The sequence below is a fragment of the Aquarana catesbeiana genome, linkage group LG12 (assembly GCF_042186555.1).
Source record: "Aquarana catesbeiana isolate 2022-GZ linkage group LG12, ASM4218655v1, whole genome shotgun sequence".
Taxonomy (NCBI): Eukaryota; Metazoa; Chordata; class Amphibia; order Anura; family Ranidae; genus Aquarana; species Aquarana catesbeiana.
In genome coordinates, this window is record NC_133335.1 from 185,216,041 (window position 1) to 185,234,134 (window position 18,094).

Consider the following 18,094-nt stretch of genomic DNA (forward strand, 5'->3'; position numbering starts at 1 on the left):
CGGGCTCCAGGAACAGCCCTGCTGGGCGGCCACAAAAGGGCTGGGAGAGAGGTGCAGGCTTCAGGAACAGCCCAGGATTCGGTGACCCCTGGCAAATCATCATTTGACCCCAGAGGGGATCCCGATCCCCAGGTTGAGAACCACTGATTTAGGAGCTGCTGAGGTTAGAGGAGGTTTAACCTACTTAAAAGAGTTTTAAACCCTCCCTTTTTCTATCTGAAATTAAAAAAAGTTTTGCCTTTAGTTCTACTTTAATGAATGGAAAAAAATGAAATATAAAATGTGATGAGGAGAAAAGCCCAGTCATATCACTAGTCTCTTTCTTTCCTGAATTGATCCTTGCATTCTTTTCCACTGTGACTTGCATTTTATATAAATGACTCGTAAAATAGACCAACACTATAGTGTTTGGTGGAAAGCAGATGCTGGTTTTCACTTTCAATTTTAACCCCCCCCCCCCCCCCTTCCCAAAACTACATTAGTAGTATGTATGATAGCACAGGCATACACACCTTTTTTTGCATAGGTGTATGGAAGAGTTAGGCTATGTACATATGATAGGATTTTCCGACAACAAAACCGTGGATTTATTTCCGACAGATGTTGGCTCAAACTTGTCTTGCATACACACGGTCACACAAATGTTGTCGGAAATTCCGAATGTCAAGAACACGGTGACGTACAACACGTACGACGAGCCGAGAAAAATGAAGTTCAATAGCCAGTGCGGCTCTTCTGCTTGATTCCGAGCATGCGTGGACTTTTGTGCATCGGAATTGTGTACACACGCTCAGAATTTCCGACGACAAGTCTTGTTGTCGGAAAATTCCGACAACAAATTTTCTATGGAGCATACACACGGTCGGACTTTCCGACAGCAAGCTTACATCCAAAATTTGTTGTCGGAAAATCCTATCGTGTGTACGGCCCATTGCAGTCTCAGACAGGTTTATTCTGTATGTGACCCCATAGGAAAGTTTTTTTCCCTCAGTTCCTGTCTCTGTGACACAAGTACAAGAAATGAAGGCAGAGGTTGGACAGGAAGACACATAGTAATATTAACCTGACAGAAGTTTCAACCCTCCATTTTATTGCAATAAAAGTAATTTGCTGTAGTCTTTGTTTCCACTGGAGAGATTTCCCATCACCTCCTGTCAGGAGAAATCCCCCCTAACAGACTGCAAATAAGTGAACTTTTACAAAAGGACATTGGATGTACAATTAAAAGCTCTGCTAGCAGTTGTAAAAAACTCTACAGGCAGCATAAATAATTGCTTTTTAAAAATTCACACGTTTGACCTTCTAACAATACTGAAATATATCTACATATGACTATGAACTGTTCCCGTTTCCCTTGGATCAGAGAATATTACAATGTCTGACCAGGTTAAATTGCCCTGATTGCTACTGTATCCCTCCAGGGTGTGTTTTTGCTGTTTTAGCCCCCTTCTACATACATAGGCATAAACATAAATGTTCAACCAATCTACGTGTGCATGTTAATGGAATAATCCTTCATCAAGAACTTTTTGGCATTTGAATTGTACCTTCCTGTTTGACCACAATCTAATGTCCACGGAAGATTCATGTATGGTTCATATAACCATTTCTTTGTCTTTTGTAGACAGCAGAACACCTATTTAGGCCCCTTTCACACGAGCTGTCTGATCAGGTCCACCTGTCAGTTTTTCAGGCGGACCTGATCATACCCTCCAGTCTCTTCTATGGAGCAGTGGATGTCCACTGACACCCGCCTCCATTCGATCTGATCCGATCCTGTCTGCAAAAAACAGACGGATGGTGGTCCTATTCCCCATCTGTCCGACGAATCGAATGGAAATGGACAGGCAGTCCATTTCCATCTGATTGCCCCATAGAGAAGAGAGGGACTGTGTCCGTCTCCGCTCTGCATAGCAGAGCAGACATAGACCTGTCAGCCGCTGGCTCTGCGGGAATCAGAGAGATCCCCCCTGCTGAGCAAGCGGATTCCACTTAGCGGAGGCACCCATGTGAAAGTGGCCTAAAGCAGATGGCATGGCTAACAGCATTTAAAGAAAACCTGTGCTAAGAGAATATGGAGGCTGCCATTGGTATCATCTCTATCTCAGAATGCTCTAGTTATAATCTATATAATGGCGAAACATAGAAGAAGATCAGAGAGAAGACTCTCTCGTTTTCTATCCTGTGTGCTTCTTCCATGTCAGTAACCCTAAGTATAAAAGTGGACCTGAACTCAAAAAAGATCTGCTATGTTATAAGGTACATCTAGAAATTTTAGTCTATAGTACCCTAAAGAATGTCCCTTTTGTCTTAAATGCCCCGGAAAAATAGCAAAGTACTTCCTGGTATGTGAGAGTAGGCACATCTGTTGCCCCATTGCTGTATATGTGTGGTATTAGATCACTACAAAGCACTGCTGCCTCTGGCTTCAAGTCTCAGAAAATTTGGAGTGAGATTTGTTGATGCCACTTGTGAAGGAACCGCTTTGGCAACCAGCTTGGGTGCTTCTTTCTGCCAAACAGTGCCTCCTGCCCTCCAAACCGTTCTAAGCAGACCAAGAGCTAATACCAGCCATTTTTACCCCAAGCATCGTACGCAGACAAGATTTTGGGATAGAACCAAAGAAATGACTGTTTATTTAAACTCAGACACATACTTTATTCCACACAGGAGGATATTCCTCTCCTGATCATATTACCCTAACAATACAACATGTAAACAGGAATATAATTACCAGCTAACAATGATCTTAATTAAACAGTAAATTATTTAAACAGTAAGTTAATCAACATATAACATTCCACAATAATTTGATAACAAGTTAAAGTGGTCACTAGATTAATCTCATCTCCAAGAGATCATCAGACAGACAGAAACAATAGAACAATGGGAAAGACAAAACAGTGATCTCAACCCACCTTAGAGTATCCGGCATCAGTTTTTAAAAAAACCCAGGGCTGTCCTAATCTCATTAACCAGCTTTCTTTTCACATACATCTGCTTACTGACTTTCAAGTTGGCAAAGAACATCATGGCTTCCTTGACCGTTAAATGTAATAATATCCTTTTGCATTATATAACAGGACATCTTCCTAAATGTTTGCTCCCTGGAATGCCAGGGCCCAAAATCAGTGGGTTGGAGGCTTGCCTCTAGTCCTCTCCAAAAGCCTCTGTCCTGGTTGGGTCTGTCACACCACTACTGTAATGCTCGCAGTTCTCTTTTGGAGAGAGGAAGCTGTACCGGAGGACCTGCAGTGCAAGCATCTCCCTGTTTTTTTCATTCTGTGGATATGCCCTTCCTAAGCCTGCAATGTTGCTTCTTGAATACTCTCTCTACTAGTCATCAAATCAGTGGTCATTGAAGGGGGGGGGAGGCTGCAGCACTGACATAAGGCCACCTCCAAACATAGGGGCAAAGTAATTCCGTAATAAAAGATCAACTGCACAGAGCCTTTTGGCAATATTAATGACTTGTCCTTTGTCATCTGCTTGCCGTTTATTGGGCACAACCTCCACAATTCATGTCCTCTTTAAAGCCAGAGACAGCTAGACATCTCAGAGAGAAGGCCAACAATGGCAGCCTCTTATTCATCTTACTTTAGGTTTCTTGTAGCCTCCCTGGCGGTTTTCCCGAGTGTGGCTCGGGGTTAAAATTCAGTACCATTAGCGGTAACCCCGAGCCACACTCGGGATCGCATTGCAGGATCCTGGGGCGGCGTTACTTACCTTGTCCCCGGGATCCTGCGATGTCCCCCGCAGTGTCCGAGGGCTCCGTCCTCCTCCGAAGCCTCTCCGTGCCAGGCTCCGTTCCCTGCGAGCGGCGCAACGCACGGGGGCGGAGCCTGGCGGCAAATTCAAAAAAATGTCAAAATCATAACACATACAGTACTGTAATCTTACAGATTACAGTACTGTATGAAATGATTTCACATCCCTTTTGTCCCCAGTGCTTTGGCCCATGCCCTGCATGCAGTTTTACATGATATACACTGTTCTTTCTGCCTGGAAACTGGAGATTGTCCATAGCAACCAAAAAGTGTCCCTTTACGTCAAAAGTGGCTTTAGACCAGCTAGAAAACAGCGATAGTAAATTAGAACACTTGCAGAATTGAGCGATAGTGAATTGTGGGGAAATTTATTTTATTACTATTTTTTTTAATTTTTTTAAATTATTTATTTTTATTTATTATATTATAGTTTATGTTTTTGTGTTTCAAACTTTATCATACCCGGGATATCTACTAGACTCTGGTTTGGACAGATTTAAGTGTGTTATTGTTAAGATTTACAGACCTACAATATAAAACGCCAAATTTCCATGCAAAATAATTGTACCGCTTTCAGCACCTAAAATCCGAAATAATCATACCGCCAGGGAGGTTAAACACATGCCAATAGGCATAAAATGCACTTTAGTAAACTTTCCAGCCATTCTGTTTTAAACACAAATGTTACCAAAATTATGCATAAAGGTGAATCTCTACTTTACATCAGTTTGTTTTGTTCACAAGCGTAAAGTTTATATCAGAGTCATATTTGTTTGCTGCATACAATGTGTTATGGATGGAACCTTAGACTGCTTGAGCCAATTGTCTGCAGTGATCTTTTATTTCCTCCTTGTTTTTAGGCAAGACTTACATCGGACTGAAGATTGCTCAAGCTCTGCTCATGAACACCGATGTATGGCAATTAAATAGACACCCCAATCCAATTCTTGTGGTTTGCTACACTAATCATGCATTAGATCAGTTTCTGGAAGGTATGTATGCTGACCATTAATGGGTAAATGAAAAATGAAATAGGTAAATGAAAAGTCTACTATACATAATTCATCTATTAAAAAAAAAATGTAATTAAATATATAAAAATATATACAATTGTACAAAAAGTGTAGCTGTCCCACGGTCCAGCGATGCGGGCAAACAAAGCCCCGCTCCTCTCCCCCCTCCTCTCTGCGGTGCCGGTGTCTTGCCAAGAAAGTTCCCCCGGCGGATAAGGACCCCCTGTACTGCGCAGGCGCAGCGCTTGCGCAGAACGAACGACTGAGGAGCCGCCGAAAATAGCCGAAGCTGAAAACCTTCAATCAGCTGTACACGGCGCCTGCGCCCTGGGTCCAGGTTCAAGCCCCGCCATCCAAGTGGACCTAGAGGGAGAATAAAAAAGTGCCGAGCGAAGCGAGGCTGTGCCCGAAGCGTGGCGAGCGATACGATCCCGTGAGGGGCCCTCTTACAGGCGCCGTGTACAGCTGATTTCTATTCGGCTTCGGCTATTTCCGCCGGCTCCTACTGCGCAAGCGCTGCGCCTGCGCAGTAGAGGGGGGTCCTTATCCGCCGAGGGGAACTTTCTCAGCAGAACACCGGCATTCTAACTGTGGGCGCCCGGCTGTGGTGCTGTGAATGGCCGGGCAATCTTCTGGGACCTGTGACGTGTCCCAGAAGATTGCAAGGGGGGGGGAGAGGTTATCTTCCTTCCAGGAACGAGGCGCCAGGGGAGGAAGTGGGAGCTGGGTGCCTGTAAAAACAGGGTACCCGCTCCTCCCCCAAAAAAATGACATGCCAAATGTGGCATGTCAGGGAGTCACCAGCACTTAAAGTGGAGTTCCACCCAGAAATGGCACCTTTCAGGGGGGAGCAGATACCTGTCTAATACCTTGTCCGGCCCCTCTTCTGTCCCCCCCCCGCTGTATTCTGCGCATGTGCAGTAGGGAACCAGGCTGTGAAGCCGCAAGGCTTCACTTCCTGATTCCCTTACTGAAGATGCCGGTGCCTGCACCCGGAGTCAGCTGAGGACATCGTGGGTGTCCTGGACAGGTAAGTGTCCTTATTTTAACAATAAGAACAATAATATTTGTAGCTGCTGACTTTTTTTTTTTTTTTTTTTTCAGGCGGAACTCCGCTTTAAAGCAGAAGTTCCATTTTTTTTTTTTGTGTGGAACTCCGCTTTAACTAAAAAACGTGAGTTTAACAGCAGCAGTGTGCATTAGGCCTAAGGCTCCATTCACACTTGAGCATATCAATTTACTGGCGTTTTTCTGGCGTTTTTTTTTTTTTGCAGCTTTTTACAAGCTTTTTTATAGAGTTTTAGAAGCATATTACAAAAGTTTTACAGCTTCAGGCATTTTTGTTTAGCCAATAGAAAGCACTAGGGGAAGGAGAGGGAGCGGAAATTAGGGATAGAGAGCTGCTGCAGAAAACGAGTGACAAAGCGCTCGTAAAATGTCAGTAAAAAAAGTCAGGTGTTTCTATTGAAGTCTATGGAGCCAAAAACACTTGTAATCTGCCAAACAGAAGCTCATGTACTTTTTTGACAGGCGTTTTGCTGCAGGCGACAGAACGCTCAGATGTGAATAGGGGCCATTGAAATGAATGGGATTTGGCTTGTCGAGCGTGGCAGTTATTGTAGAAGAAACTTTTTATTCTGCCTTCCAGCAATCTCTCTGCTAAATGTATACTAAGCCTTGCATGGGCTGATCCGTGTATATTCTCGGCATGCTTTGGGATGAATAAACTCTTGTGAGCATGCGCAGGAGTAATGTCATCCCTGGCCGGATGATGTTATAGTATAATATGCCCAACCCAAAAGTGGATGGAAGTACCAGTGAGGGAGCTTACATAGCTGGAGCAGGGGTAAGCATAGCAGATTTAGTTCCACTTAAACCTGTTTAGGAGTCCTTTCACACTGCCAGCGCGGAGGCGTCGGCGGTAAAGCGCCGCTAGTTTTAGCGGCACTTTACCGTGGTTTTTGCTGCACTTTTCGGGCACTAGCAGGGTGCTTTTAACCCCCGTTAGTGGCCGAATAAAGGGTTTAAAGCGCCGCTGCCGAGGCTCTTTGCAGGAGCTTCGGCGGCGCTGCCCATTGATTTCAATGGGCAGGGGCACTTTAGGAGCGGTGTATACACCGCTCCTAAAGCGCCTCAAAGCTGCTGCTTGCTGGACATTTTTTGACGTCCTGCCAGCGCAGCACCCCTGTGTGATAGCACTCGGGTCTCACGCTGGGATTGCATATGAGGCTTTTTTCAGGCGCTATTTTTAGCGCTAAAGCGCCTGAAAAACGGCTCCAGTGTGAAAGGGGTCTTAATAGTGCAGCCCTTGCTCAGATGTCCTGTTATTCAAACTTATTCTCTCCCTTTCAGAGCAGAAGCATTATCTGAGGGGTTTATTTACGAAAGGCAAATCCACTTTGCACTGTAAGTGCACTTGAAAGTAAAGTCACTCTAAATCTAAGGGGTAGATCTGAAATGAGTGGAAGCTCTGCTGATTTTATCATCCAATTATGTACAAGCTAAAATGCTGTTTTTTATTTTCCTTGCATGTCCCCCTCGGATCTACAGCGACTGCACTTTCAAGTGCACTTGCAGTGCAAAGTGGATTTTCCTTTAGCAAATAACCCCCTAAGTGTCTGGTTGAGAAGGCCCACAGAAGCTGTTCTATCACCTGCTGGATATCAGTGCTGAAAACAGAAACAGCCTTGAGCCCTCGTTCACATTGAAGGCGGGTTTGAAATCATGCGAGTTCAGACCCGCATTTCATTGCGAGTTCAGGGTCGACTTGAAAGACATCTGTGCGCGTCTATTGCAATCGCCCCCAAAGTCGCCAAAAGTAGTGCAGGAACTACTTTTGGAAATCGGTGCCGCACTGCAAAGTCGACGTCGCACTGACTCGGACGGTGCCGTTGCCTGCAATAGGCTGCGATTGGCATGCGATTTGACATGTCAAATCGCATATCAAATCGCCCCGATGTGAACGGGGACTTGGTGTTCTTTCATGTATACCTGAGCATGTTGGTTGTTTGACAGTTTTATCTGTTATTAGCACTTAGCTGAGACTAACCCTGAGAGGGAGATAAGACCCATTGTAAGCCATACAGCCTGACACTTCTCATGTGAAGAAGAAGACTACAAATAAATAACATAATGAACAGCTTTCTCTGAGGGTTGAGGTTTCACTATTCTAACACATCAGGAGTATTATAAATGCCTTTTTGAGCTGAGTAGCTCAAAAAGTCAGGTTCAGTTTTGTTGATGTACTAAAGGCATTCTCCTAAAGACTTATTCTACTAATGTTGTTTCAGGAATTCACCAGTTCTTGGCGGAGGGTATTGTACGCGTTGGAGGACGCAGCAGCAGTGAAGTTTTAAAGCAGTTTAATGTCCGAGAACTGAGACAAAGTGTTCGCAGAGACTGCCCAGCCCACATACGCAGGGCATGTGGAGAAGTGAGTATTGATGCCAATGCATCATGTTCTATATCTTGTTACCTAGAACTCTGTATACTCTTCTTCATAGCAACTGCTCAGATACAATATAGGTTAGTTTCACTTTTACCAAAAAATATTGTCTGTGCTAAGCAGGTAATGATCACCTGCCCATTAAAACATCCGTGCAGCTTTGACTAAAGTTGAAAAATATTTATAGGCCAAACCTCCTGAAGCCTGGCCAAAAAACTCAGAGATGGTATCTTCCCATCATGCATATATGTGTGTGTATATATATATATATATATATATATATATATATATATATATATATATATATATATATATATATATATATATATATATATATATATATATACACATACACACAGTGCCTTGAAAAAATATTCATACCCCTTGAAATGTTCCACATTTTGTCATGTTACATCCAAAAACGTAAATATTTTATTGGGATTTTATGTGATAGACCAACCCAAAGTGGCTCATAATTGTGAAGTGGAAGGAAAATGATAAATGGTTTTCAACATTTCTTACAAATAAATATATGAAAATTGTGGTGTGCATTTGTATTCAGCCCCCTTTACCCTGATACACCTAAAGCTACTTTCACACTGAGGCGCTTTACAGGAGCTACAGCGCTAAAAATAGGGCCTGCATAGTGCCTGTAAAGAGCCTCTCCTGTCCCTCCAGTGTGAAAGCCCTCGGGCTTTCACACTGGAGCGGTGCGCTTGCGGGACGGTAAAAAAAGTCCTGCACGCAGCATCTTTGCAGCTCCTAAAGCGCCTCTGTCCATGGAAAACAATGGGACAGCGCCGGCAAAGTGCCGCTGCAGCTAAGCTGCAAACAACTGGCTCAAGTGGTTCTAAAGGCAGAAGGTTTTTTACCTTAATGCATTAAGGTTAAAAACCTTCTAGGTGCAGCCCCCCTTATACTTACCTGAGTTCCATCTCGATTCAACGATGTGCATGAGGGCAATGTCTCTCCCGGGTCTCTCACTGGCTCACACAGCAGCAGGAGTCATTGGCTCCTGCTGCTGTCAATCACATCCAGTGAGGAGAGAGCAGAGGGCAGGGTCTAGGCACTCTCTGTGTGTGAATGGACAATTTACAGGAGCACGGCTTCCAGAGCGAGCATGCTCGAGTATCCCCATAGCAAGAGGCTTGCTATTGGGGACACTCAGCAGGGAGGAGGAGCAGACAGCGCCGGCGGGGGACCCAAAAAGAAGAGGATCTGGGCTGCTCTGTGCAAAACTATTACACAGAGCAGGTAAGTATACCATGTTTGTTATTTCGAAAAAAAAAATGTAACTTTAGAATCACTTTAAGTGATTTAAAGACAGAAGGTTTTTTACCTTGCCATAAGGGCACTCTATACTATACTTTACAGCTTGCTGTAGGTAGTGGTTCTCGACCCCTGTCCTCAGGACCCACTAACAGGCCAGGTTTGCAAGATAACTGAAATACATCACAGGTGATATCATTTGCTGCTCAGTGATTGCAATATTCTAGTCTGCATCTCCCCAAGGTAATACTTCAAATCTAGCTTGTTAGTGGGTCCTAAGGACAGGAGTTGAGAACCACTGCTATAGAGGCACTCTGAAGGCAGGAGGTGCCAGAAGCGCCGTTGGGGGGCCCCAGAAGAGGAGAATCAGGGCTGCTCTGTACCAGATTTAACCTCTAATAGTGAGTGACTCAACTTTCTTGAGGACTGGCTTTTTTCTTGCAGCCCTCCCATACAAGCCACATTTGTGGAGAATTTGTAAAATTGTTGTCACATGCACACATTGACCACTCTTTGTCATAAATTCCTGCAACTGCTTCAGAGTAGTCCTCTTGGTAGCCTCTTTGACCAGTTTCCTCCTGGCTCTTTCATCCAGTTTGGAGCGACGTCCTGATCCAGGGAGGGTCGATGTTGTACCAAATACCTTACACTTCTTAATAGAAGACTTCAGTGTGCTTCTAGGCATCGATAAAGCCTTTGAAATGTATGTGTATCCATGTCCTGACTTGTGCCTGTCCACAACTTTATCCCAGAGATCTTTTGACAGTGCCTTGCCACCACCCATAGTTGATTGTTTGCTTCAGTTGCACTACCAGGGACTGAAATGCTCCAGGAAAGCTCTTTTAATGCTAAGCTGATCAAAATGACCACAGCTGATCACAGCTGAAAGTCAAATGGTGTTGTGTGCCATTGAGAAGGTGATTAACTACAACTGATTGAGTTTACAAGTAATTTTTAGGAAGGGGTGATCCTTTTCCAACTCAGTGATTCTGTTTTTGATTTTTTTACTAACATGTTGGTGGTATATCTTTCACTTGGATGTTATACGTTGCACTGAGTAAATACAGCTGGATTTATTTCCACGTTGTATTTCAGTTATTTATTGCATACTCATAATAATCTGAACAATCTTGAAGTTTGTAAACGTACCCTGTGGAGATCCCCACACATTTATTTTCTTGGATTCTATGACACATACACTACATTGTCAAAAGTATCGGTACGCCTGCCTTTACACACTTCAATAAATAACAAACATGTCATACTTGCCTGCTCTGTGTAATGGTTTTGCACAGAGTAGCCCCGGTCTATTTCCTTTAATATTTTTGTCGATAGCATTGTTAAACATCCCTTGATTTTTGATGCCTTTGCCACCACTGCACTAAATACTTTGTATTTTCTATGTGTCTTTACTCACTTAAGGTCCTACAAGAGATGAAGTTAGCAGAAAATAAACTCCAGGAAGGTGCACAGCTTTTGCAATGCTCAACAGCTGGTGTCATTCATGAAAAGTTCCTACAGAAATACATCAATGAGGACCACTGGGCTAGTTTACATAGCGTGATGGTAAGAAACCTCTCCCAGTTATGCCAATTTCAGCATAACGGAAAATTGTATATTTACATGACGGTAATTTTCCTCCCCTAATGCATAAGCATGACAGCATACATGAACGGCCCAGCTCCACCCCCCCGCCCAATCACAGGACCTGTTCTAAAATATAAATAAGTCCTTCCCCTAAGGCGGCATTCTCGTAACTGTACTCAATGTGAAGCTCCAAGGGGGAAACCTGTATGCTGTCATGCTTATGCATCAGGAAAGGAAAATTACCTTTAGGCAAGTACAGTGGAACCTTGGTTTACGAATAACGCGGTTAACGAGCGTTTTGAAAGACAAGCAACTTTTTTTTTTTTTAATTCTGACTTGGTTTGCGAGTATTGCCTTGCAAAACGAGCAGAATTTAAGCTAATGGGCGGTGCAGTACCACATTTGGCCAGGGGTGCGGGGGTGCCGGGGACACTCGGAACGGTTCTGAGCCATCCCCGAGTAGTATTTCCGAGACTCTCCGGAGCCCTCCTACCTCTAGCTACATGTGGTGTTGCATGTAATAGAAGTCAATGTGGAACAAATTATCTTTGTTCCATTGACTTCTATGGGGAAACTTGCTTTGATATGTGAGTGCTTTGGATTACAAGCATTCTCCTGGAACGGATTATGCTCGTAATCCAAGGTTCCACTGTACACAATTTTCCATTTTCCTGACACAAGCATGACCGCATACACAAATGGGATGTAGCACGCCATAAGCCACAAAGGAGGGTAATGCTGAAGTATTTTAATCAACATATTATTAGATTAATTTAGAACTGAAGTCAAGCTCCCCTGTTTTCAATGTTGCTTGATTAATTTTGGAATGGGCTAGAAATGGTTGGTATCCTGTAGAATAATTCTGGACCCCTGAATTCTGCCCATGAGCGCGTAATCCATTTGGTAAAGTGGGCTCTGCGCTAAATTGATGGATTCATCTTCGCCATATAAGCTCATCAGACTACCTTCACCCGAGACCCGAGACAATGTGATTGTCCTAGTGGACAGGGAAAGTCTTCTTCTTACACTGCCAGGCTTAAAGAGCTCATTGTCTGACCTTCTGGAGAAGGGCCACTTCCATGTATTTCTTCAACATCGAGTCCACTTCCAATGCTTGTGATGACTCAGGCATTTTAGTTTGGACCTGCTGGAAGGGTGATGTCGTGACCCAGATGCAAAGATTCAGACCTTTTATATGGTGCTGGAGAAGAGAATAGAGCTATTCTATTTGATAATAGTAGCAATAAGGTAGTTTAAACACACAGCAGCCATCAGTACTGAAGAGTTAATATATCACATGTGTGATAACCTGCATTCAGCAGTGCAGGATAACAGCATAAACCTGTAGGTAATCCTAAAACAGTATACCAGCAGCTAAGTACTATTGTCTTGTGCACCATGTGGTGCGCTTTACCACCTGAATGCCTCATGGCCAGCAGGAAGTCCAATGAATGTCCATCCACGGAGGCATGATGAAAGAGACACTTGTATAATCCCTAGAGACCAGCATCCTGCACCCCAATGCCTGGATTATGGGGGAGGCCTCCCACTTATAGGTGGTTTACACCCGAACGGAGGGTGCTTCATCACAGGAGAGGCTGAACCTGTGCGGCTAGGCCAGATGAATCCGGCAGGGTGAGGGCAAAAATGAAAAATTCTTTATTTTAAACAGCTGCATAACCAGTTGAGCATTGAGGACAAAAAAGAGAATGCTGCCTTGACGGAAGTGATTTAGTTATATTGCATAACCGGTCCTGTGACTGGACGGGGGGTGGAGCTGACTCATTCGTGGATTCTGTCATGCTTGTGTCAGGAAAGTGAAATATCCCCTAGATCCCCCCCCCCATTCATTTCTAAGCACACTTTAATGTTTAAAAAATGGATGTGACATTTTTTTTTTTTTAACCGCCCACCACAACACATAGCATGTGCGCTGCGGTGTGCTGCAATGCTGGTGCCTTACCTGCTACTGTAATAGCCATACAGATTGATTTGTTATCCAACAGATCAGTAAAGGCTCCATGCACACTAGTGTTTTTTTAAGCTTCTAGAAGCTTTTATTAGCATTTTTTTCTTCTGCCCCTAGAAGCTAAATAGTGTTATTCTATGTGCTCATGCACACCACTTTAGGCTGTTAGCTTTTTTGGAGCTTCAGCATCTAGAAGCAGAAAAATAATAGTTTTTGTAGAGTTTTTGTCAGCAGACAAAAACGCTAAACACTCCTAAATGCTTGTAAACGCTATTAAAATGCTCCTAACAGCTTTTTTGTAGCAGTTTTTTTCTTCATGTACTGTAAAAACACTATTAGCGTTTTTCATCCAGCGTTTTTTGAGCTTAAAGAAAACGCTAGTGTGCATGGAGCCTTAATATGATCTCTCAGGTGTTTAATGTGGTTACCACTGTTTGATACAATACCAATGGTAAATGTGCTTGTATCAATCTGATTGCATGTCCTGGCAAAAGCTGGTGCAAAGATATCGATGTGAAAAATGTTCTGTTTGACTGATGTGACACAAATAATGCTTCCTATGAATTGATCATCTGCTGAGCTATTTGTATTTTTCTAAACCTGCCCTTTTCTGTTATTGTGAATTAGATGCTGTGCAATTGGTCAAAAGAGATTTGAAATAGTTGAACTTGAGAAAGGTTGATTAGATTCAATAAAAATGTTGAAACAATCAAACATCCAGTTTGATCACGTATGGCCAGCAGTAGTCACAATGTATGAAGAACATCAATCGGGTAAATTGACATCTGATTGGTTGTTTATCATTCATTGTTTTATGCATTGATTGTGATTATGAATATTATTTTTAACATTCCGTCATTATAAATGGTTTAAATCCGAATACCAGGACTAGGTTCACTCTAGCCCTCACAGTAAACGCAGTTTTGCTGTGCAGGCCAGTGTCCGAGTCAGCACAACTTGTTATTTTTTTTTCTTTTTTTTAATCAATTTTATTTAAAGTATCACATAGGAATAGATTTTTTTTCGTAACAGAAAAATCATTTATTGAGGTACAAGGTACATGAGCACGGACATAGCAATGTAGACAATCAAGAAAGCATTGGCACGCAATGTATACATCAGCAATAATGGACACAGCCACAAACAATACGGAAGTAAAGGTTCCAAACCCAGATTTATGCCACTTCAATAGGGGGGGGGGGGGACAGGAGTGCTCCCCAAGTCAATACAAGGGAGGAAATAGGGGGTACAGGAGGAAGGGGGATGGGAAAGAGAGAAAGTAAGGAAGGGGGGAGGGGGCGGGGAAATGGGGGGGGGTAAAAGATAGCTGGAGCGGGTGGTAAAAACAGATAACTAAGCCTAACAGGTCTGTACACATGCTGAGGCTGAGATGCATTGCTTCACAGCCACGGCAATTTTAACTCTGGTTGCAAAGTTTGACAGATGGCACCACCTGTCAAAGTCGACCATTGGAGCCGCACAGCAACTGAGAGCCTAATACATGGCTTGCAGTTGTGGCTTGGATTCGCAATGTAAAATTGCCATTCAGCAAATAAAAGAAAAAGTAAAAACAAAAAAACAAAAACAGATGTCAGGAGGCAGTAGTGGTGCCTCCTGAATGCCTGTTAACCTTTGCTATAAAGTCAGCACTGTCTTTAACGTGGGGCAAATGGGGCAGCTGCCCCAGGCCTAGTCTTTGTTGGGGGGCCCAAAGCAGCTGCCCCTTCAGCCTGAACTGCCCGAATATTGGGGCCCCGATGATAGCACAGCAGAGCGCCCTAAGGAAGCAGTGCTGTATTTCCCAGCTAGCAGAAAGGGGGCGGGGCTGGGAGCTCCACTGACGCTCTGACTCCACCCCATGCAGCCTCTATGCTTGGAAGGAAATGGCTGTAGTAGGAGCTTACTGGGAGTCCAACCCCAGGACCTCTGTATTCCCCAGCTAGCAAGGTGGGGGCAGGGCCGGGAACTCCACTGATGCTCTGACCCCACCCCATGCAGCCTGTATGCTCAGGAGAGAGCGGCTGTAGTAGGAGCGGAGAGCTGTGTGTGGGAGCCCTGCCCCCGGACCTCTGAACGTTCATGGTGAGCCCAGATGGCCAGGTATGTCCCCCCCCCCCATAGAGTGCCTGACTGCTATTCTAAACCCTCAGCTGTTCTGTAAAATGTAAAGCTGTGCTTTGCTAAAAGGTCTCTGACCGTCGCCTGCAGTATAACCACCTCCTGCAGTATGTCCGCACTCTGACTGTTCCCTGCAGTATGTCCGCACTCTGACTGTTCCCTGCAGTATGTCCGCACTCTGACTGTTCCCTGCAGTATGTCTGCACTCTCTGACTGTTCCCTGCAGTATGTCCACACTCTCTGACTGTTCCCTGCAGTATGTCCGCACTCTCTGACTGTTCCCTGCAGTATGTCCGCACTCTCTGACTGTTCCCTGCAGTATGTCCGCACTCTCTGACTGTTCCCTGCAGTATGTCCGCACTCTCTGACCGTTCCCTGCAGTATGTCCGCACTCTCTGACCGTTCCCTGCAGTATGTCCGCACTCTCTGACCGTTCCCTGCAGTATGTCCGCACTCTCTGACCGTTCCCTGCAGTATGTCCGCACTCTCTGACCGTTCCCTGCAGTATGTCCGCACTCTCTGACCGTTCCCTGCAGTATGTCCGCACTCTCTGACCGTTCCCTGCAGTATGTCCGCACTCTCTGACCGTTCCCTGCAGTATGTCCGCACTCTCTGACAGCTCCCTGCAGTATGTCCGCACTCTCTGACAGCTCCCTGCAGTATGTCCGCACTCTCTGACCATCTCCTGCAGGGCCCAAAGCAGCTGCCCCTTGAGCCCACGCTGCCTGCAAATTGGGGCCCCCGATGATAGCACAGCGGAACACACTAGGGGGAAGCAGTGCTGTATTTCCCAGCCAGGAGAGGGGGTGGGGCCAGGAACGCCACGCTCTGACCCCTCTCTATGCAGCCTGTATATTTCGAAGTGAGTGGCTGTAGTAGGAGCGGAGAGCTGTGTGGGAGCCCCACCCCCTTGACTTCTGAATGTGCATGGTGAGCGCGGCTGGCAAGTTATCCCCCCCTTCCCCCCCCCCCCCATAGACTGCCTGACTACTATTCTAAACCCTGAGCTGTTCTGTAATATGACCGTTCCCTGCAGGATGTCCGCACTCTCTGACCTTCTGCAGTATGTCCGCACTCTCTGACCCTCTGCAATATGTCCGCATTCTCTGACCGTCTCCTGCAGCATGTCTGCACTGGCTGGCAAGGTATGCCCCCCCCCATAGACTGCCTGACTGCTATTCTAAACCCTGAGCTGTTCTGTAAAATGTCAAATGACCGTTACCTGCAGTATGGCTGCACGCTGTGACTGTTCTCTGCAGTATGTCCGCACTCTGACCGTTCTCTGCAGTATGTCCGCACTCTGACCGTTCTCTGCAGTATGTCCGCACTCTGACCGTTCCCTGCAGTATGTCCGCACTCTGACCGTTCCCTGCAGTATGTCCGCACTCTGACCGTTCCCTGCAGTATGTCCACACTCTCTGACCATCTCCTGCAGTATGTGTGCACTCTCTGACCTTCTCCTCCAGTATATCCGCACTCTCTGACCGTTCTCTGCATTATTTCCGCACTCTGACCGTTCTCTGCAGTATGTCCGCACTCTGACCATTCCCTGCAGTATGTCCGCATTCTCTGACCGTCTCCTGCAGTATGTAGCACTCTCTGACAACCTTCTCCTGCAGTATGTCCGCATTCTCTGACCGTCTCCTGCAGTATGTAGCACTCTCTGACAACCTTCTCCTGCAGTATGTCCGCACACTGACCATCTCCTGCAGTATGTCTGCACTCTCTGACGCCTCCTACAGTATGTCTGCACTCTCTGACCGTCTCCTGCAGTACGCCCGCACTCTGACCGTTCCCTGCAGTACATCCGCACTCTCTGACCGTTTCCTGCAGTATGTCCATACTCTCTGACCGCCTCCTGCAGTATGCAGTATGTCCGCACTCTTTGACCATCTCCTGCGGTATGTCCGCACTCTCTGACTGTCTCCTTCAGTATGTCCCCACCCTCTGACCGTCTCCTGTAGTAAATGTAGTAATGTTCCGCTTTACTTGCTCAGTTGTTTGGGATTGCTCAATGCTCAGTGAGTGGTAATGATGTGCAGTAACCTGTAGTGATCTGCTGTAATCTCTAGCTACCAATCAGTTAGCAGTAATGGTGTGCTTAAACCTCTAGCAACCAATCAGTGAGCAGGAATGATGTGCTGTATTTTCTAGCAACCAATTAGCAAGTAGAAATGATGTGTTCTAACCTGTAGCAACCAGGTCAGTGCGCAGAAATGATAGGCTATAACCTCTGGCAACTAATTGCAATTGCTGCATGATCTGCTGTAGTAAACTGATTTTAAGTCTACCTGCTATTTTTTTTGTATGTCTCAGAATGGGGGAGGGCCCAAGAAAATGTTTGGCCAGGGTCCAATCAATATTAAAGACGGCCCTGTATACTGTCCGCTGAAAAGCAATTCACTGTGATTACTTTTCAGAGAGCAGTATGCATTACTGTCAGTGTAAAAGGGCACTTATGTAGACATTCAAAAGGCCTAAGGCTGCTGCCTGGTGCCATCATCTTGGATATGATCTGTATAGTATTACTTTATGCTCCTTTTGCTGGGAAGGGTGGAAGGGCTGATCAGCACAGAGAATAGTTAGACAATGTTACACTGCAGTAAAATGTGAATGTTTTGCACGTTGGTGTGCTGTGGTGCCATTCATTCATAATGGCACCCTAGTGCACCTTGCCATTGGATGTGCGTTGCTGTGCACCTTTACATATGGTATCACACTACTGTGCATTGTGGTCAGGGCTGGTGCAAGGATTTTTAAAACCCTATGTGAAACCTAATTTTGCAGCCCCCCCCCCCCCCAATTGGCTCCACCCCTGACTCCATCCCTTTGCCCTGCCCATGTGACAGGAGGCGGCGCTATACAGGAAGCATCGGCTTTGCTTCCTCTAGAGCTGGCTCCAGTGCTGCACCTCTAATTACACTAC

General features: G+C 45.2%; 1 protein-coding gene across 1 annotated transcript in view; it reads left to right on the top strand.

The window, feature by feature from the left end:
• ZNFX1 (zinc finger NFX1-type containing 1) overlaps nt 1-18,094 on the top strand; it is a 63,089-nt gene that overhangs the window by 21,567 nt on the left and 23,428 nt on the right. The window contains exons 4-6 of the mRNA XM_073606304.1: nt 4,628-4,759; nt 8,071-8,213; nt 10,917-11,060. Of these exons, the coding sequence (XP_073462405.1) occupies nt 4,628-4,759; nt 8,071-8,213; nt 10,917-11,060 (419 nt within the window). The remainder of the gene's footprint in view (nt 1-4,627; nt 4,760-8,070; nt 8,214-10,916; nt 11,061-18,094) is intronic.